At 32.4% G+C, this 21,866-nt stretch overlaps 1 protein-coding gene across 1 annotated transcript; it reads right to left on the reverse strand.

Annotated features, from left to right (window-relative positions):
• Positions 1-21,799, reverse strand: LOC132749583 (ubiquitin carboxyl-terminal hydrolase 46-like). The gene is made up of 9 exons (XM_060739393.1): positions 21,734-21,799; positions 12,403-12,483; positions 9,357-9,576; positions 6,786-6,866; positions 4,242-4,369; positions 2,649-2,809; positions 2,054-2,186; positions 1,025-1,168; positions 1-287 (listed from the first exon to the last, which is right to left on the reverse strand). The coding sequence occupies exons 1-9, from the start codon at positions 21,773-21,775 to the stop codon at positions 186-188; spliced, it is 1,092 nt and encodes a 363-aa protein (XP_060595376.1). The 5' UTR covers positions 21,776-21,799; the 3' UTR covers positions 1-185.
• Between the last annotated feature and the right edge of the window lie 67 nt (positions 21,800-21,866).

The following is a 21,866-nucleotide window of genomic DNA, read 5'->3' on the forward strand; positions in this document are numbered from 1 at the left end:
TCAGACTGGTCTGAATCCATGCTGGTCGCAAACGCATTATGTTGGTTTTGTTGTGACCCGGCTCAATTAAATCTCTTTGATTGTTACCACTATGTCAAAGTATTCCTATGTAATCAACAATATTTATTCTCAAGGAATATCCAGTAAATTGTCGACTCAGGGAGATCACTTTTAACAATTCAAATCTATTCTCTTGATTGGTAAAATAATATGTAACCCGTCTCTGAGTTTTTCTGGATATCTGATGATAAGCCAAAGAAGTCTTCCATAGCATTGGCATCTACTTTCTGCAAAATAACAAAATGTTGTTTTGTTTTTTTATTGCATGCACCTTCCTTGTTGACTGAACTAGTATAGCTAATAAACAACATGTTAGTTTAGTTTTGCCCTATATTCTGACAGTAAATAGAAAAACACTGGCTTTTAATTTACAAAAGAAACCATAAAACAGATCTCTGTAGATTAATTAATATTCTTTCTACACACTTGTTTAATTGTTTATATATCTGTTCTGTTTTCTCTGTAAACCTCAGGAAGGATGTAACCTTACAATGATGACAGCATTGGATTATTTATGTAGAAACCATAGTTACAAAAACATGAAATATGGTGAAATGAAAAGATTTGAATGTGCTGGGTATGTGGATTTAAAAAACATAAACAGAAGAAAAAAAACAATGTTTTGGCAGGGCAAATGAATTTCAAGTGTATCAGAACAGATCATAAATATTTTATTTTAAATTAAGCAGACACAGCTCATCTTTATGTACAACAATTTAATTATATTCATTCATGAAAATGAAATATCAAAAGGACTATGTAAAATATACATAATTGCTGGCTTGATCTCTAAAAACCAAATTTGATACACCAAGTTTATAGACTCAAAGTTAAACAGATTCTAAGCTGAAATGTCTGCATAAGCACAATTTATTGAACATGTCAAAAAAAAAGAAATTCAACAAGCAGATAAAATCTTTTAGTTCTTTAATATTGCAAAAAATCTTGAAGTATTTTTACTTACATCAACTAGATCATCATCAAAGAGGATCCAGATATCCTCTGATTTGACTATACTGATATAGTGTCCCCGATTTAAACTGCTACCAATATGTACAACTACAGCTACTAAATCATACATTCTCTCCGGGTTATAGGCATCATCTGACTGAAATATGTACAGGAAAATTGATTAAAGGAGATCCACTGAGGTCCAAAAGCATAAAATTTGAAAATCTAATATATATCAACTGGGGCACTTAAAACTGAAAAATATGCAAAAGATAATAAAGAAATATGCCAAGAATTTAATTGATAATCTGAAGTGTAATTCTTAGCATGATTTAATATTAAAACGCCCATGGTTTTTTGTTTTGTTTTTTTTAAATCATTTTGCACCTTTTTATGATTATACTGGAAATAGGGAGTGAGCTTATAAATGATCATATATTTTGCACACAAGTCATTGGTCTAGACCCACATTAAAATGGTAAGAACATCTTGAAAAAAATATTTCCAGTTCCATTATGACAAAACACTTCAGTGGAGGCCCTTTAACTTTAATGTTGTTTTGTTTTATCTTGAGATTAAAGCTAATTGTCTATACTAGTCACTCACCAAGTCAGCCACCGACCTAGACTTACAATGTAATATGAGCATAAAGGAAAATGCATGATAATTACCGGTATGCAAAAAAGTATTTGTTCACCCCTAATAAAATATGAATACAGTGGCTAAATTTAGTTTCATCTATCAATAGGAGCCCCTTAGATTTGTTTTTATACACCTGTTTAACATAAAAATACTTATACAAATGGGCACCTGAGTAGAACCACCGACGTTCCATAAGCTAGCTGGATAGCTTCCTCACATGAAAGAATCCAAAGTCCCTGTCAGGATTTGAACTCACAGCTGTAAAGGACAAGAGGTTTTAAGTCAACAACCTTAACCAATCGGCCACGGATACACCTTAAAATGTTTTCATAACTCAACTATAAATGTCCAAGTGTCATTAAACACTTTAACATCCCAACAGTACACAAGATATACTTACAGTATTAAAAAGGCGCAACTCTAAAGGAAAGACAACTCTGTAAGATAACTTGGTAAAACGTTTCAGCTGTTCGGTATATTTAAAACGTTTCAAATGTAAAGCTAATATCTGTGGCAGTTTTTTTACTCTCATTCTGAAATAGAAATAATTTATTCATAATTTTCAAAGTGATTACCATTAATTCAAATCTGTTGAGAAAAAAAATGAATGAAAACTCAGTTTTACTTTTTTTGTTTTTTGTAGTGGTTTTTCCTCATGGTACAGATGCCTGGTTTACAGAGGTTTGCAATGAATAGCCCTTTATTATTCTCATTAACAGCTGTTTTTGAAAGAATGCTAGATTTATTCAAATTAACAGTTATGTAATATTTCTAGTCCTTTTTCTCATTAAATTTTAGTAGGCTAGTTACTTTCAAGAAGTCTCTTTTGTGAAAATGAATTTTGTTAATTTCTCCCTTCAAATTTCTTTAGTGGCTTTTCAAAAGGTTTGATATTATTGAAAAGAAGTAGTCTAACTGTACATACATACGCTGACAATCTGTTTCATAACTAAATATAACTGTACAGGATTAATAATTGTAGATGATTATGTTACCTTTTTTGAGCCTCCTGTTTACTACAACACACCTCACAATAGTATTTGTGTTCGGCACATAGTGTTTCTGTACAACTAAAACCTCTCAGACAGTGTGTTATTGATGTATTCTGTTCAACGTCCACCGATAAATCCAGAAAATCTTCATCTTTGCTGCTTACCTAACAATATAAAGAAAATCATGCATGAGTGATTTCAACAGAAAAATAAATACAAAAATACTTCAGCTACTTTTATGATTTCCTATTCAGCTTTTGAAAATATAAAAGATACTGTATGTGTATTTGAATTCGCAGAAGCATATTTTTTGCAGATCAAAGGTCCATTTTGGGGGTCTATACAAATATTCATGCTATTTGAATTTGCGGAGATGACTGCCGAAAATCATAAATTTTAGTAAATATGTTGGGGTTTGGTGAGATGTTTTCAGCCAGGTAAAACTTAGTACTAATTTTAAACATTTCAAGTCAGGAGTAGGCACTGGTTTTCGCAAACAGTGAGCCTTCATTCATTTTACATAATTTTTACTGTAATTATAGTGGGAACCAGAGTTCACAGTTATTTTCAATACCTGGTGGCAAACAAGAACAAAGACATTGTCTAGGAGACAGATTATGGCAAACAGAAGAATACCCATTAACATGCATGATTTTTCACAGTTTTACAAAGTTTTAAACTACACTGAATGTGACCTTAATCTATTCATCTATCAGTAAGTTATACAGCATATGTTTCAAGCTTTTTTCTGGAGGCTATTGCTTTCATATTATTAGAATTATTAACTATGTGTACTTCAGATAACCGCTGTTCTTGGATGTAAATCAAGCTAATTGTTCCATAGTTTGCATCAAAAACATCTTGATATCTAATCAGATCATATTTTGTTTTTCTAAACAAACAATACAACATAAATGATTTTAACTGATGAAAATATTGGAAAACAAAACACAATTACTCAGTCAACATTTTAATAAAATTGTTTGTATTCAAAGCATATATACACTGATATAAACTGTCGCTCCACTTCAAAATTGTGGTGTACGGTAAAACTAGCAAACAGCATTTCCGAGATAGAGCGGAAGGTTGATTTAAACGGCTAATTGTAAGTTTCTTTATGTTTTTGTCTTGTTATTCATTTAAGTTTTTTTTCAAAAATCAAACAATGTAGTTTGGGTAGGATTATTTTAGGCTTCCAATGATCTAAGATATTTCAAAAAGAAAATTATATTAATCCTAGGAGAACTATTCCCCTTGATGAAATGAACAATGATTTGTTAAATATCAAACTTTTAACCATGGAAACGCTTTACACTTCGGATTTCTTGGAAAAGTGTTTTAGAAAAATATCAAACTGTATCAAGAGCTAGTCTTTCGTGCAAAATAAACTACTCTTGGTCGGGATTTCTTAAATTTGTATATCAAATTTTTTTAGAAAGTAGTGGAGCCAAAGGGCAAGAGATGGAGAGAAATATCAGTAATTGGCATAGTAGGAGGAGTGTAGTCTATGAATTTTTATATATAAAAACTATAGAAGTTAAAGAAGTTGCTTCACATATAGTAGTCATCAGATTACTAGTACATGTATATACTTACAGTTTCACAATTGAGGCACCTTGTTTCATTGGTAAATGTTCCCTGGAATAATTCCTCTACCCATGTTGGTTCAGGTTTTGTCTGTGAATTGTTTTCTCCTGTCTTGTTCTTCCCACCTTGCTTCTCAGCTGTAAAATATGGATACACATATAAAGAATTTCAACATTTTTGTTTTATTTACATGACAATATCAAAGAATTATTTCTCTGAAACATTTCTTTATGCATGTTGTTCACTGACTGAAAACAGTATGACAACACTTTTTTCTAGATATCTATAACTACAGCCTGAAACAATTTGCGTTATACGAGGGGTTATCCAAAAATTCGTGGACTTTTTAAATATCTTTTGAACGTCAACGTGTATTACAATAAAATTTTATCCGCATACATTGTAGAATATAATCAACATGTTTTGAAACGAATAGTTAACTGCGTCAATAAATAATGATTTCATATTGCTTTTAAATAAGCACATACACGCCACCCGGCACACGGTAGAAAAGCGCAGTTAGTCATCGTATATTTTTTGCTAAAAAAATACTAATTAACGGAGAAAAACCGCTAAACATCGCATATTTCTTCTATGATGTCATTTAAGTAATTCTTTAAAATAATGGACGTCATTTCCGTCAATTTTTGTTAAAATCGCCAGAAACGCCGGACGACGATATTGTTTACAACGGGAAAATGACGGATATGCAGAGAAATAAGAAAATAGCGTGATCATCAAATTTTGTTGTAATTTGGGAAATGACACTAACAAAACATTTGGAAATAAAACAGCAGTCGAACAGAGAAAATAAAATTTCACTATCATTAGAGTTTAAGTGGCATAAAAAATTAGTGATGGACATTACTTTGTGAAGCATTAATGGTTATTGACTGCGTAACGTTTAAGCATAAGTTGTACGTTAAATATTATGACGTTGACGTCAATAACTTTTTGGAGTGCGTCGCTGTCGCGGACATGTGTTTATGTAAAATTAAATATTGCTGTAATATAAGAAGCTACTAACATGAATTTTTCTGTGTTTATTTGTTATTTATTATTCTAAGCAATGTAAGAATTTCAAATCAATATCTCTAATATATTTTACGCAACAAAGTCCACGAATTTTTGGATAACCCCTCGTACAATTAAACTTTTCCAAATTATTTAACCATACATCTTCTTAAGTTGTATAAAGAATTTGTAGTGCTTTAAAGTTGGAAATTGCCAGTCATTGTAAGAGGTTGTGGTATCTTGACCATTACAATGTTATAACTGAAAGTTTTCAGCCTTTGCCAGACAACAAGCTACTGACCATTTAACTTAAATTTTTCATATTGATGTCTCAAAAACTGATAACAGACAGTTCCAAAAATGGAAGCTAAAGATATCCATTTAACAAAATCGTAAGGATAAGGGTTAAAGCTATATTTGAAAAGTCATAAATATATGCGTATACAGACTGACCCAGACCTTATGTAACTAGACTACAGGCCATAACCTAATTATCCTTTGATCTCTGTAATCCTATAACTGTATTAGCATATCATATATACATGTACTAATAATTGGATACTAACATGGATAAATGAACAATATATAGGAGTCATTCTATTAAGCCCGATGCTCTTACGTGCATACAGGAATAATAATGTTACAAAATAAGTATCCCCCTGTGAGAATGTCCATTATTTAAACAAATCAATTATTTATTGATGACCTAGCCACTGCTTGTACAGGGATCAACAACATTTCATCAGTTAAGTACAGGACAAAAGATCAATGCTTATAAAAGTTAACATAGAAATTCTCTGCAGTACTGTTTATCTTTTTTCCAATATTTTAAAGGGGCTAAACTTTACTAACAGTATGAAATAGACTGACTTAGTGCTCCATAACCTTTCAAGTTTTCTACATGTGTTGAATAAATATAAAAATTCATTGTTATCGGACACAGTGGTTTTACATATTTGCTGTTTTACATAGAATAAAAGCAAATATGGTTTATTTGATTGAAGCAATTCATTAGTATAATTTTCAGCTACAAAATTATTCTTACACAATGGATTTTTATTTTTCTTTAAACAAAAACACAAAGAAATAAATAACATACATGTACTGGCAAAATGTTGATAATTTGACACAGGTCTTTTTACATTTTATTTTCAAAGCATAAACATTATATATGAAATAAATCAAAGACACATTATTCCTCAGAAAATCAATAAATTTTTCATTCTTTCGTAAAGTCAAACATAAGTTTTACAACGTTTAAAATAATGGTTTTGGAGAATTTTAAATGCTTATTTCCAGAAAAAATGTAGCGCTGAATGTGAAAGTATTTGTCAATGAAGTAGCAAAATGTAAACAAAGCAGTATCTTGACTTCCACTCAAAATACTAAATTACTAATGGCCAAAATGCAAGAGATGCAAAAGATGGCCAATGAGAAATTATTTTGGAAACTATAACAGGGCACAAAAAACAAAGTATTTCAGAAATGAAAATAAAAGCATTTCTGGAGCATAATGGGCCTTTAATATAGATAACGCACCTTGTAACAACTCTGCCACTCTGTTTAGTAAATAATTCAAGAACTCATGTGCATCTTGTTGCATATAGTTGTCAAATAATTCTGAAAAAGAAATAAAAATATTCAAACTCAAATGTTCAAACATCATGAGGTAAACAATTACATCATTTAAAAGTGTAAAATAACAAGAGGGCCATGATGGCCCTGAGGTCGCTCACCTGTATATAGGCCCCCCACCCCCGGGCCAATTTTTAACCAAGGGCTTTTATTTGTTTATTTGAACAGACTTGGTAGACACCCATAAGAAGATGTTTCATGCTAAACATCTAAGTTCTAGCTCATTGGCATTTTTAAAAAAAGATTTTTAAAGTTTTTACTATACACATATAGTTAAAAACAATGTCACCCCTGGGGCAGGGCCAGTTTTGACCCCCGGGCGTTTATTTTAACAAACTTTGTAGATATTTACTTAAAGATGTTTCATGCTTAATATCTAAACTCTAGCTATTTGGGTTTTTCCAAAAAAGATTTTTAAGTTTTTGCTATACACATATAAGGAAAATCAATGACCCCCCCCCTCCCCCCCCTGGACGGGGCCAGTTTTGACCCCAGGGCTTTTATTTGAACATACTTGGTAGACACCCATTAGAACATGTTTCATGCTAAATATCTTAGCTCTAGCTCTTTGAGTTCTTTAAAAGAAGATTTTTTAAGTTTTTACTATATGCATATAGGGAAAATCAATGACCCCCTGGGGGCGGGGCCAATTTTGACCCCAGGGCTTTTATTTGAACAAACTTGGTAGACACTCATTAGAATATGTTTCATGCTAAATATCTTAGCTCTAGCTCTTTGGGTTCTTTAAAAGAAGATTTTTTAAGTTTTTACTATATGCATATAGGGAAAATCTATGACCCCCTGGGGCAGGGTCAATTTTGACCCCAGGGCTTTTATTTGAACAAACTTGGTAGACATTCACTAGAAGATGTTTCATGCCAAATATCTAAGCTCTAGCTCTTATGGTTCTTAAAAAGAAGATTTTTTAAGTTTTTACTATATGCATATAGGGAAAATCAATGACCCCCTGGGGCGGGGCCAATTTTGACCCCAGGGCTTTAATTTGAACAAACTTGGTAGACACTCACTAGAAGATGTTTCATGCTTAATATCTTAGCTGTAGCTCTTTGGGTTCTTTAAAAGAAGATTTTTTAAGTTTTTACTATATGCATATAGGGAAAATCAAAGACCCCCTGGGTCGGGGCCAATTTTGACCCCAGGGCTTTTATTTGAACAAACTTGGTAGACATTCACTAGAAGATGTTTCATGCCAAATATCTAAGCTCTAGCTCTTACGGTTCTTTAAAAGAAGATTTTTTAAGTTTTTACTTTATGCATATAGGGAAAATCAATGACCCCCAGGGGCGGGGCCAATTTTGACCCCAGGGCTTTTATTTGAACAAACTTGGTAGACACTCACTAGAAGATGTTTCATGCCAAATATCTAAGCTCTAGATCTTATGGTTTTTTAAAAGAAGATATTTAAAGTTTTTTCTTTTGGTTGCCATGGCAACCAGAGTTCTGCATGGAATTAAATTCTTTGAACAATTTTTAAAGGTGAACACCAAAGGAACATTCCTGTGAAGTTTGGATGAAATTGGCTCAGTGGTTTATGAGGAGATGTCATTTAAAGCAAAAGTTTACAGACGGAGGGACGACGGACGGACGGACGCTGGACGAAAAGCGATCACAAAAGCTCACCCTGTCACTTTGTGACAGGTGAGCTAATAAAAACATACTACAAGTTTTTAAGTAAATAGATTCTATAGAAATACATGATATTATCTATCTAATATGTTTTAAGTAAGTATCTGATAAAGAAATAATCGGATGTGGAAATGCTAAACTATATAGCTTCACATGATGTATTTCAAAGATAAAAGAACAGAATGAAGCCAAATAAAAATTTTAGAGCCCTGAATCAATATTTAATTTAAAATAGAATATGAAGACTGGTACAGTGTAACCTAAAGTAGTAACATTTATGAACAAGAACTGTCGGAGGACAGTAACGCTTGACTATTCGAAAAGGTTGTCACAATGGTGTTTCATTGAGTATAGATTAATAATGCTTACCTATATGAATACATAAAATTGTCCAAAAAGGTACAAAGGCTTGTTATTAAGATGTTTTATCAAGTTAATCACTGCTTTATTATTATGAATGCATAAAATTGTTTCAAAAAAGGCATAAACCCTTCAGTAGTTATGGAGATACTTGCTACACGCAAAAATTTAACCAAGAATTTCTAAGTTGAAAAAGGGGGCATAATCAAACAAAAAAGCAAATCAAAGTTATGGGACTTGTGCCAATCATGTTAGAAAATCACAGAGAATATTCGTGTGAAGTTTCAACCCATTACCTTCAGTAGTTATGGAGATACTTGCTTACACGCAAAAACTTAACCACAGGGACGCTGACGCCGACAAATGGGTGACTACATTAGCATCGACTATTCAACATTCCTAAATCAAGTACAATTATGTAGAAAAATTATATAACATTGTAGTAAAAACAGTGACAATTCAACTTACCACATTCTTTTCTTAAGCGTGTGATGAAACGTTTTGGGGCTAAGGTTCCGACTTTTTTCTTTTGTGTGGCTATATTATAAAACAGATCGGCTAGACACGAAAGCAAAGTCTCTTTCTTTTGATTTTTTTGTTGATGTTTATACTGGAGCACTTTCTCTCGTACTGGACGGCAGAAATACAAGGCTTGTAGAACAGAATTACAGTAACATGTATTGCCAAACTGGAAGAGAAGGTAAATGTTTCAGTTATAAATCTCTGAAGACATTTTTCAAATTAACTTTCTTTGCAGATGTTTTCAATAAAAAGAATTAGAATCTGAATCATAGTCACCCCTTCAAAATTAGATTTTCTGTTTGTTCATCGTTTTCAACAGCATTTTTTTTTTCACCATTTGACAATTTAACCTCATTGCTACATGTAGATGTAATAATTCAAGAAAAACAATAAAAGTGGAACAAACAATCAACACAGGATAAGTTTTAAGGTTTATTTAATGATGATAACTGACATTTCGACTCTCACGAGTCTTCATCAGGGTTATAAAATATTATGCAATAATTCAGTTGAATCATAAGGCCAACATGTAGAGTATTCCGTAATTTACCATTTAAAATACATATAATTCTATTGATAGAGTGATCTGTGATACACTAGGATTTTAATGCAACATGGTTTACAACTTAAGATTATAAATGAAAACCTTGAATGCTGGAGTGTAAAGCTGCATACCTCCAGATGAGCAAAAAATCTCAAGAAAATCAAACTTATGAAAAATGTGTTATGATTTTAAGTAAGTCAAAAATATATACAATTCAAGTAATAATTTATATGTTATGTTCCATGAATGACTAATTTTGCAGTAGTTATCACCTTATTTCTGACTCACCCAGTAAAGGCTTTATTTTCATATTTTGACATTTTTTTTGTAACAAGCATGAATTTAAAATACTGTTTGCAATGTGTCAATTACTTTCTTCGTTCACTTGTCAATATTTTTATTTTTTAATACATTTTTTTACCCTTTATGAAAATTTGCATGAATTGGAAGGCATGCTGCTTTAAAGATAGTCTGTATTATTAACCCCCACCCAGAACTTACAAAATTATGACTTTTGACAGATTTCTATGTGCTAGTCTATATACTGAGTTTCAGTCTACCCTAACATTTATTTCTTAAATGAACTAAAACAATTGTCCCTAAAGTTTTTAGATATTATTAAATTTTGATATTCTGCAGTAAAACACATACAAGTGTGTAGATAAAATATTTATAATATTAAATGAAAATAGTAAGAATTATAACTCTGAATCTTACATTACAGATATCACTGGTCTTCAAGACAACCCCAGTAGTACTATACGAGTATGTATGTAGAACAAAAATATCTGGATATTTGATGCTTAATATACATGACATCAGGGCCTTATTTTAGAAAAATGATTAAATACTAGAATCTTATACACAACCTTTTAAGCTTTTTTTATGTGTATGATCACCTGGCAGTTTTTTTCTTTAATAGAATAAAAAAAAAACCAGTTTATTTTTTCTCTGAAATTGAAACAGTTTGTTGGTTTTTTCAGGGGTGGCTAGCTCAGCCTAGCTGTTTGTAATAATTTTTTTCAATGGGAATTAAGTAATGAAGTAAGTACAGATGGGCTGGCTCTATATATATATATATATATATATATATATCACTATGTTTTAAGATACCTCAATAACGTAAGTTAGAATGTCTACTTAAAACAATGCAGTCAGATTATTATAGAGTAAGACATAAAAAACAGACTGCCTAGAATGTGAAAAACGATTGTGAAGTTGGCATCAGTACGGTACTTTAAATGACTTATGACATAATTTCTTGATAATTTGTCAGATTTGGACTATACATACATTTTTAGAAAAACTCAAATTTACCAATTAAACACTGTTTTTGCAACTTTCAGAAAAAGAGAAATTAGCACTTCATAAAATATATACATGAAGTTGGCTAAAGGGCATTATTTAACATGTGTTCTCATGGCAATTTCAGTGAAATATTCAAGTGTGTAATGATATGTATTTTCTTACTGAAAGTACAATAAGTAACATCAACAGTTTGGGTGGAAAATTATCTTGTTAGAACAAACTACACTGTAATCCACAAAAGTAATGGCTAGATTGGCATTTATTGCATATGTTCTAATACATTTAATACTTTAAAGACAGCTGACTTTAAAATCAGTAATCACCATTTGTATCATAGTTGGGAGACCTTTCTGTTGAAAAAGTGTCAGAGTTAAATCGTATACATATACATGCACAGTGCGTTAACTGGAGTGCAGGTATTAGTTACCCAGGCTTCAGAGCATGCCAATTGATTGGCTCATTTTTGCTGGGGTTTACTTATTGTGATGGCAGAGAAAGGGAAAGGGACAGAAATATCATATTCAGATGTTCGTTCATTGGTTACATTTTTTCTGGGGTTTCATATTGTGACAGTAGGGAACGTGTTTTTTTGTTTGACTATGATACAAAAGCGAAAGAACATCAAAACACTCGGCAATCTGGTTAATACACAGGGGCTACGCCCTCCCTCGTACAAATCAGATAACCTCGTGTTTCGATGCTCTTTCTATTACTTGTCCTTTTTTTCCTATGTGGGTAATTTATACCGGCAACTTATCCATCTTTAAATCTGGACAAAATCGCACATCAGTATAAGGGAAAATTTCAAAATAAATATTGACCGAATAGCAAACAATGCAAATCATGATCAGACAATACTGATGCGTCACTCACAGTGATTTTTCACCTCATATAACTGAGGCATATAAAAGGCCTCTTCCCAATTGAAATTTTCTTTAAAACCATGCAGTTTTACTAACACCACCATTTTTACTGCCTTAGTAATTTGAAAATTTTGATGATTTTTTCAAAAATCAAGAAACAAAGTCACAATTCAGTGAGAAAATCACAGACTGATCACTATGATCATTATATAATTACAGTATTCAGTATAAACTACCAGCAGTTAAAGGATATTACAGAGGAATACAAGAAACTTACATTCACTAGACCAAAATAATGTTCATTGGCCGGCAGCTGTACTGACCCAATCTCCTTCTCCAATTGGGTGGGATTATTACCCTGAAATAAACATGTATATGATTATATATGAGCCGCGTCACGACACCAATATAGTGCGTTTGCGACCAGCATGGATCCAGACCAGCCTGCGCCTCTGCGCAGTCTGATCAGGATCCATGCTGTTCGCTTACCAACTCTATTACAAGTAGAGAAACTGAAAGCGAACAGCATGGATCCTGATCAGACTGCGGGGATGCGCAGGCTGGTCTGGATCCATGCTGGTCACAAACGCACTATCAGGGCCAAAACACCATTTTTGGGGAAGGGGCCTCAGCCTTTTTCTTGGGGAAAATATGCGTGATTTTGGCATTCTTTGGGAAAAGGAGTCTCAAATTTAACACAATCTTTTAACAAATTCTTCAAAATAGAAAAGCAAAAAGCACTGTGAAATACTAATACGGCAGTAAAAGGCCTTAATTCAACACCATCATTAATTTTGTTCAAATTCTATGGGAAATTTCAAAAGACTGGGGAATTTTGAGGACCAAACTGGCGAAAAAAGAGGCTAGTTTGGTTGGGGAAGCAGCCTATATTCGGCCTCTACAAAGAAGGGTTTTTTGGCCCTGACTATGTTGGTTTTGTCGTGACGTGGCTCATATAATATTTATATTAGATATATTAAAATAATACTTAACAGATCTACAAATAAATACACAATATTTAATATCTTTTTTTTGTTCTTTTTTTGTTTTGTTCGAAACCTATGTTGAAAAGGCTGCATTTCTTCACTTGAAATCATGATGCTATCCATTGTCAATTTTATGGGTTTTTTTTTTTGTTGCTTTCTTCTTTTCCAATTTATGGTTTGGACATTAATAAGATTAAGTCACAAAACTTAAACAATTAGAATTTCTTGGCAGCAACAAGTATTTGATATTTCAACTTCAAGGTATTGCAATGCAATCCTATTTTCACAATTTTTGAGACTGACACATTTTTCCTTATGCAATATAAACACTTGTTAAGTTTAAATAACACATTCAGGGTTCTAGAAAATACAGTCAGAAAATAACCAAAATTGCTGAAAGATACAGTCACTTTGTTTAGAGATATAGTTGATGCCATTTGATGATTTTACATCAAAATGATGATTTTTATTAAAAATAATTTTATGTAACACACTGTACTATTTACATTATAACCCTTCTTAGACTTACCACTGCCACCTTAAAGGATTTTAAACAGGGTTTCCACATATGTAAGAGTGTATTATTTATCAAAAGGTGATTCATTTTTACTTTTGTCCATAAACTAATAAATATATAAATACCCTGATTAAACCAAATAAGATGGAAAAAAAATCATATGAAACATGTTTTTATCTTTTCAAAAAAAATTCATATGATGCTGATTGCCTCCAAAAGGTAAATATCTCAATGCAAAATCATAGCAGTGAGACTATTCTCTTCCTTACCAGTCCCCCTCCCCCTCTGACATCAAATTCATTGAAATATCAATCTTCATTAAGAAATCTATAATGATAATATCTTGTTTCACAATTTGATAATTGTTTGCTTGCGTGTTATTTACAAGAATATTTTGCCTACACTATTTCCAACATTTCTCATATTGTAAGAACATAATGATATGTTCAATAAAATTCCTTCATAAAATTTTTTAAGGGGGATAACTATCTGCATATTTCAAATTGGGAGGGGGGGGGTTATGGTGAAAAACTATCATGGGGGAAGCAGGTATGGAGGGGGGGGAGTATGTCATTCATATAAGGAAGTGGCTGGACGTACGGCCCATACTGCTACCCAATTGTTCTAGCTGTATGTGACTCATGTATGTCTACAGTGTTTTTTCCTCTACTTTGGGAATGGTGCCGGTACCAGACTGATTGGGAAAAATGTGTTATTTTGACTCAAATTGGGAATTTTTATTAAGCATCTTTCAGCAACAAATAAGATTAGTCATAATGAATAAAGACAGCTAACAGCTTCCACTTTCCAGGTATAACTATTGAGTGGTGATTTATATTAACATGTTTTGATTTTAAATAATTTAAGAGAAATCTCATTGCCTTGTGGGTATTTTGAACAGTCATTTTGGGAATTTTTACATTAGAAATTAGTAATTTTCATCAGGGCTCTACATGAATGGTTGTCCGACTGCCCGGGACAACCAAAAGTTTGGTCCAGGCAAGTGAATTTTAAAAGAACTTATCCGACAGGGCAAGTGAAAAAAAGTATATGTTTTTTTCTTCCAAGCATTTGGCGATTTCTGGCTGTTTATTTTGCTGTTAAATTATCGTATTTCCTCAAAGAAAAAGTTTCTCCTGTAGATAAATGTGAAAATAATAACAATTCATCTGTAGATATGTTACAGAGTCGTATTCACAAGGAAAAAAGATCTAAAATTAGAAAGTAAAAAGAATCCAAAATAGGTAAATGATATATTTTCACGACTTAGACATGGTTAAGGGAGCACAGTTTCTGTTCGCTCTTCACAGACTGTCCACAACTTATTAAAATGCTTTTATGATGAAAGTACTATGTTAATGTAATTTTTATACATCAGTTTCACAAAATTTAATTGGGAAATTTTTTTTGTGTCAGGATAACAATTTTTATTTTACTTTTTTTTTTTCAAAATGCCTAATTATATATTTAAAAATCTAAATTAGCCTTTTAACTTTACCTCTATTTCCAACCAATTTTAGTGAAACAATGAGTATGGTTTTGTCACAAAATGTCTTAATTTCTTAAAACAGCCTGGACAGCTTATAATGTTATACCCATGCATGATTAAAGAATTAATAAACCCCCATTTCAAAGATTGCCAACCCTTTTTCTTGAAACTTACTAATGTATGGTCGTTTTCAACACTTTACGGGTTTAGGTCTCGGCAAGCAACTTTGGGTCAGGGCAAGTAGTTTTCAAAAGTACTTGCCTGACAGGACAACCAAATAAAAAAGTTAATGTCAAGGCCTGTTTCATGTCCTTTTTCATTGGGAATAGTACCTTTTTCAGGTAGTAGTTATATAAAGAAAAAAAACACTGGTCTAACCTATATCATCATGCACTGTTGAGGATAGCCATACAGCATTTTTATAATAACAAATAAATGCAATGATGAAGTCAGAAACTTGCACATCTTAAATTAAGTTTTTACAAAAAATAATGATATATGTATATATATTTTCTAAATAATTATTTGCATGATATTCTGATATTCGACCATTTATATATGACAAGATATCAGATATATCTATCAGAAATAAATTCACCTTTCATATAGTTTTCGTAAGCCGATGTAAATTTTGTATTATTTACAAATAAAATTTTTTATTAATTATTAAAAATATTTTGTTATAATCTAACTGCCGTTGGAAATTTACCAACATAATTAAATGTCAAGTCTATTAATGTCTGTGATTGACCCCAGAGCGAGCTTCTGCAATCGTGAAAAACAGCTGTGCTGTATCATACACATTAATTTTCAATGCCTGCTAAAAGTGATCAAGATAAAATTTTATTACAAATGTATTACATCTATATTGTCCATAGAAATGATTTAATAATGTGTCAGTGTATTTCTTCTCGTATTTTCACACAAACTTTAATTATCAAAATCTGTGATTTTCAGAGGAATAAAAACTTTTGATCATTAAATGCCAAAAATTAATATATCTACTGTAATTAATATTAAAAGTTTTCAGGGTATTCAATAAAATCTTGGTTAAGAAACACAAGTTTGCATATTCACTTTTGTTTTAATAATTTAAAAAAAAACGTACGGCTAGCCTCAACAGTAATAATAGGCTAGTCCTAAGTGACTCCTGTACTGTATGGCTAACAATATGTAGATGACAATATGGGCCCACATGGCTTGTCACTGCCATCATATAAATAATATAAATAGGATTTGCCAAGCCAGATGATTAACATTAACATTAGAAAGCTGTTTGTGATTTATTCGTACAGATAGTCTCTACTTTTCCCTTAACTAAAGATCAGTTAGACTCATACCATGTAAATTATACAAAAGTTAGAAATGATTTACTGAGAAACAACCTAAAACTCCGAATCCATCCAAAAATTTAATCGAAATGGGCTTCCAGCTTTCTACAAAATTTATCTGTCACGGCTGGAATACAAAATTATTTAGCCAATCAAATTTAATCTTACATAGCGTCAAAACACCTTCAATTTTCACGCCATTTTTAAAAAGCAGCAAGTATTGCTTTGAGCGCAAAGATATAATGATGATTAAAATGTTTGTTTTCATGAATTCTTTTCAATAAATCATATTTACATTGACTTTTGATTTAGCGATTTCACCTATTTTCTCTGTAGTAAGTTTTTGTTTGGTAAATTAACATAAGTGTACATCTGGTTCTGTGCATTTTTTTCTTTTTCTTTTTTTCCGGTCATTTTATCCTTTCCGGTATTAAGGGTGGGGGAAAATCCCGGGATCCGAGATCCCGGACGCCCAGGATCCGGGATATTATTAGATAAATAGGGAAAAGGAATAAACTATATTTGTGTTGATTACTGTCGTAATGAAAGGCGATTAAACGATAACTTTTTATTTTTTATTGTATGTAATGAATGGTATATTAATTTAACTTAAGATTTAAATATATTTAGAGCTATTTATTAACAAACTTAAAATGCGGAAATCGCAATACTTGTAATTATATGCCTAATTGAAAAAAAATCAAAGTTTTTGTTAATATAATATTTGGCTAAATTTTATGTTCATCATAGGCACTTGGTTTCGGGATAAAAAGCCTTTTAAGGGTTTGTAGCACTCAAATTTGATTTAATGTAACGATTTTTTAACGTAGATGTCTCGATTCTAAATTCGTCATTTTTCCGATATTACTAAAAATGTTTTTTTTAGTAATATCGGCAAAATGACGGTTTTAGAAAAGAGACATCTACGTTAAAAAATTGTAACATTCAATTAGATTTGAGTTCTACAAACCTCTTAAAGGTTGGTTATTTTATCCCGAAACCAAGTGCCTATGATGTTCACGTATTTAAATATTATTTTTAGAAAAGATCATAAGATATACTTAACATAATTGATAACAAAAAAGATTTTTTCCATCAAAATTGATTTCAAAGTGCTGCAACTTCTTAATGGATTGAGATAGAGTCAAATGCTTTTCAGCGTTGGTTACACGTTACCTTATGATCGATCTGGGGTCATTTTTAGCCTGTCACAAGTCCAAAATTTTCTTGGCGATGAGGGGGACTGCGGCCCCCTACAAACCCCCCAAACAGAAGGGGGCACATCCCCCTTCTGGCAACCCCCTGATATATCTTTTGGTTGGGGGGGGGGGGGGGGGCGAGCCGAAAAAGTAGCCACTTTTTGAAACAAAATTTTTAACCAAAAACAAGTGTTGGGGGCCTAAATAAGGCATTTTTTCACCATCTGCGACAACAAAAAAAAGGGGTGAAGAAGGCGTTAAAAGGCGTGTATATCGCGTAATGGGTTAATACGATCCCGGCTTTTCTGAATATGACATGGCAGTGGCAGTGTCTATTCTAGGACGCGTGATTGCGCGATTCACGCTAATATTTCAAAGATTGCGCACAATTCAAAATCATGTGCGTGAAATCGCGCATCTATAAAAAAGTTTAAAAAATCGTAAAAAAATTCTGGAAACAAAGTGATCCCTCGCAAGCATAATTCCATCTCGCTTTTGTTTACATTTACACCGGAAACTGAAGGGAGGTAACTGTAAGCTAATTATAATAATTTAGTACCGTATGGTACTGGTTACGTGAATTGACGGAAATTAATGGAATGTTTCGTACCAACCGGAACTAGTGTGCTAGGTCTGACAGTTGGGCGCCATATTTTAGTGTAGTAAATAATCAAGAAATCCTAGCTTGGCTACGATCTAGATGTAAAAGATAGGTCGATTGTTTGTATTGTCAATCCCTTGATAATCAATCGCGACAGTTCTATAATAATTTGTTTTCGTTCATAAATTAAGGGAGGACAACTTCTGCTGCCTTAAATGAATATTTTCGTTTTAAATATTTCATCGGTTGAACGCCTCAGTGTAAACTTAATGCAGACGATTTAACATTGGCAGTTTATATTGGCACCCCTTGATTTTGAAAATCGCCCCCTTTTATGAAATAGAGGGGGGAAAATCACCCCTATTTTTGAATTCCTAGAATAGACACTGCAGTGGTTAATTCCCGGGATCGCTATATACCTAATACCAGCCCGGCTTTTCTGAATGTGATATGTTAGATCAAAGATATTCTGTTTAAAATATTGTACACGTATCGTAATGATTTCATAGGGAAAATGATAATCTGTCCTATTGTAACGTTTGTTTTAATATTTTTAAAGGTACAATATACTCATATATTGATAGGAGTAAAATTATTTGGACATTACAAGTCTGATTCTGTTTTACAAGTGGAAATTACTATAAAAATTTATACGCGGAAAGTCCGACCAAAGGCCCCGCGAGGGCTGTAGCGCTCTTTGATTACATGTATGACGCGTATCAAGTCAAATGAAATCAAATTAAAAGTAAATGAAAATTTCAAAAAAATTATATATCCTATACCTAATGAGCTGTGAAAAAATCCTTAGTTAACTGGGCGCCGCCATTTTGAAATCCTTTTGAAATATAGATATCACAGCGCTTTTAATGAGCGTCTATATAATTCAGACTATTGCTAGCAGACGCATGCTAAATAACACTTCCGGTGAAAGAATGATGTACAAAATCAGAAAAGAAACATTCATTTCATTCATAAGAACTAGAGTAACGATGATAAATGTAAAAAGTTACTTTTAAATCCTTTTTGATAAATTAGCATATTAAAAATAACGTAAAAACAACATATGTGATTAGAGATTAACATAAAATGGCGGACAGGATTTACCAAACGCCGACGCATGCGCAGTGGTCCCTCTTCCGATGATAGGTTGAACACCACCAATTTATTTGTTTCTGCCTACGGTGGAAATACCTGCATTTACTTATTAACAAATTGCATGATAGATCTGGTTAACATGTACAATAAACATGTTATGCTTAATCATAAATCATAAGAGCTCTCAGCGCCATAGGTAGCACCTAATTTCATATTATCTAGGTAGGGAAATCAATATACAGAGATTTATCAGGGGTGTGGAATTCCCATGCCCGACTTGTCCGACTCGGGACTTTATGCCTGCGGACAAGTAGATTTTTCCATAGAACTTGTCCTTGGACAAGTGAAAATCTGAGCCAGTAGGAAAAACAAAATACTGTATTTTTGTCGCTTATCAATGGGGAACATTTATTGTAGTAAGTAAAGTAATGATTCTTGGTTAACTATGAGGAAATACACTTTTTTATATCAATCATTCCAACCCATGGAAGAACTCTTGTAGGAAAGCAGGCTCCTTGATACATGCAGGCCATATGGAGGCAACCACTATGTAAAGTAAATTTAAAAATGCACATTTGGTAAAAATTGTAAAGTTGTTTTGGTTAAAAAATTTTCAAAAGGATAATTGTTTGGACATCATTTATAAAAGTTGTAGATTGTTTCCTCAAACTACAGAAATGATGTCTGGTCTATACTCAGCAAATCCGTTCACACCTTACTATATGAAAGGACACTGTTACCTCCAATTAACTTTTGTTTTAACACATGGCCAATGTTTTGTAGTTTTATATGGGCAAGTACATTAAGCTGCGGACAAGTAAAAATTTCTGGAAAACTTGTCCGTGGGCAAGTGGCAAAATTTCATATTTCCACACCCCTGTTTATATAAAAGGTTTTCTTGTTTGGTCAAGGTCAACAGGCCATATATAGTAAATGTGCATAGACATAGGGATTTCATTCTATCTGTTTACATGCATCTTCATATATACTCATATTCCTATTTGTTAAACTGAGAGAACTGGCTTCCATAACTTTATATGTCACTTTTATTTTGATGTTCGCTTAAGTCTCTTCAGCTAACAGAACTGTCATTTTAACATTTAAACACACCCCTGGAAAAAATTTACGAAGCGAGTCGCTACTAGCTTTTTTAAAAGCTAATCTTGTATCTACTAAGTCAAATAACCACACCTCAATTTTACTTGTCTTCCCATAGCTTAAGGTCTTCAGCGTACCCGTTTATATATATGACATGACGTGAACGCTGAAGATAACCCCGTAGGGAAAGTCCACCAATAATCGTGCCAGGAATCTGACACGCTCGTATTTATTTATCGAACATGCCACGAAGTAAAGTGAAGCATACCTTGATAAAACGATATATAATCTGTTGATAAGCCAAGGATGGACAAATAAAAATCTTATTAGGAACATAAACTACCTAATAGTTTCCGACAGGTAAAAATTTCGGCACTTGGCCGCCATATTGCCAAAATGTTTGACCACGTGATTACGAGATTGACCTTTATGAACCCATGTGCCTCCAATATTTTTATAGATTACTTTTTTTTAGATGTTGAAAAAGGTTATTTACTGACTGTTATATTCAATAAAATCATATTTAAATACTAAAAAATTTATGAAAATAAAAAAAAACATTATCTTGAATAAAAATATCGAAATCATGTCAACAAAATGTTCTAAATATAGTACACAACTCTATTCAAATCTGTTCCCGCGAATGACGTCATACGAGGTCTCGCGTGACATTTGAATGTCATGGCCGACTGTAGTCGGTGAAAATTGATGTTTTACAGTTAAATAGGCAATTTTAATGACGGTATTAATATTTTATTACTTGAATTGGTATAGAACGATATTTAAATAATTGTTTTACCGTAAAATGCACAAGAATTGATCGGGTCGAGTGTATTTGCAAGTGAAAAACAAGAATAAATCAACTTAGGTTATTCTGGTTAGGTTTCGTAACGGGTCTAATCCAAAACTTTAATGCCGCATCTGATGAAAAACAAAAATGTTAAAAAGCGGCTTATAAAGTTTTGGAAGCCAGAACTAGTCTTCCCAGTAAACCAATTAGTTAAGTTTGAAAAACTACTAACATTTGATATTCCATATGGGATTAAGCATCAGTTTATTTACTGAGAGAGGACAATATTCTCAAACTTTAACGACAATTTATGGAATGTGAAATAATTCAAAATTTCTATTTATTTTGAAACATAATTTTCATAGTGAACTTTCGCCCATAAGAAACCATTGCATATTAATTAAATCATTTATTATGAAAAGCTTCTATGAGTTTTCCTACCAAAATGTCATTAATATTAAAGTTTGGTAGAGATGACATTATGTTATACTCAAGAATTTACCATTTTGTAGCAAAATTTCCAACTGTTTGCAAAATTATTCATCCACTGTCGGCCATTACAGACTGGTTTGAAAATATTTGAGGATCGGAAAGAGATAAAAACAAGTACGGATTTAAAAGCGGAAAGAGGACCA

Source organism: Ruditapes philippinarum, unplaced genomic scaffold (assembly GCF_026571515.1).
Source record: "Ruditapes philippinarum isolate M1 unplaced genomic scaffold, ASM2657151v2 ctg1085_1_1_1_1, whole genome shotgun sequence".
Taxonomy (NCBI): domain Eukaryota; kingdom Metazoa; phylum Mollusca; class Bivalvia; order Venerida; family Veneridae; genus Ruditapes; species Ruditapes philippinarum.

What these genes read in the sequence shown, in the direction of transcription:
- LOC132749583 (XM_060739393.1), bottom strand. Translation starts at nt 21,775, where the DNA reads ATGAATAATTTTGCAAACAGTTGGAAATTTTGCTACAAAATG. An exon ending in GGTGCCTCAATTGTGAAACT is followed by an intron (nt 2,810 to 4,241) that starts GTAAGTATATAC and finishes TTATATTGTTAG; the next exon opens with GTAAGCAGCAAAGATGAAGA. An exon ending in AAACAGGAGGCTCAAAAAAG is followed by an intron (nt 2,187 to 2,648) that starts GTAACATAATCA and finishes TTTCTATTTCAG; the next exon opens with AATGAGAGTAAAAAAACTGC.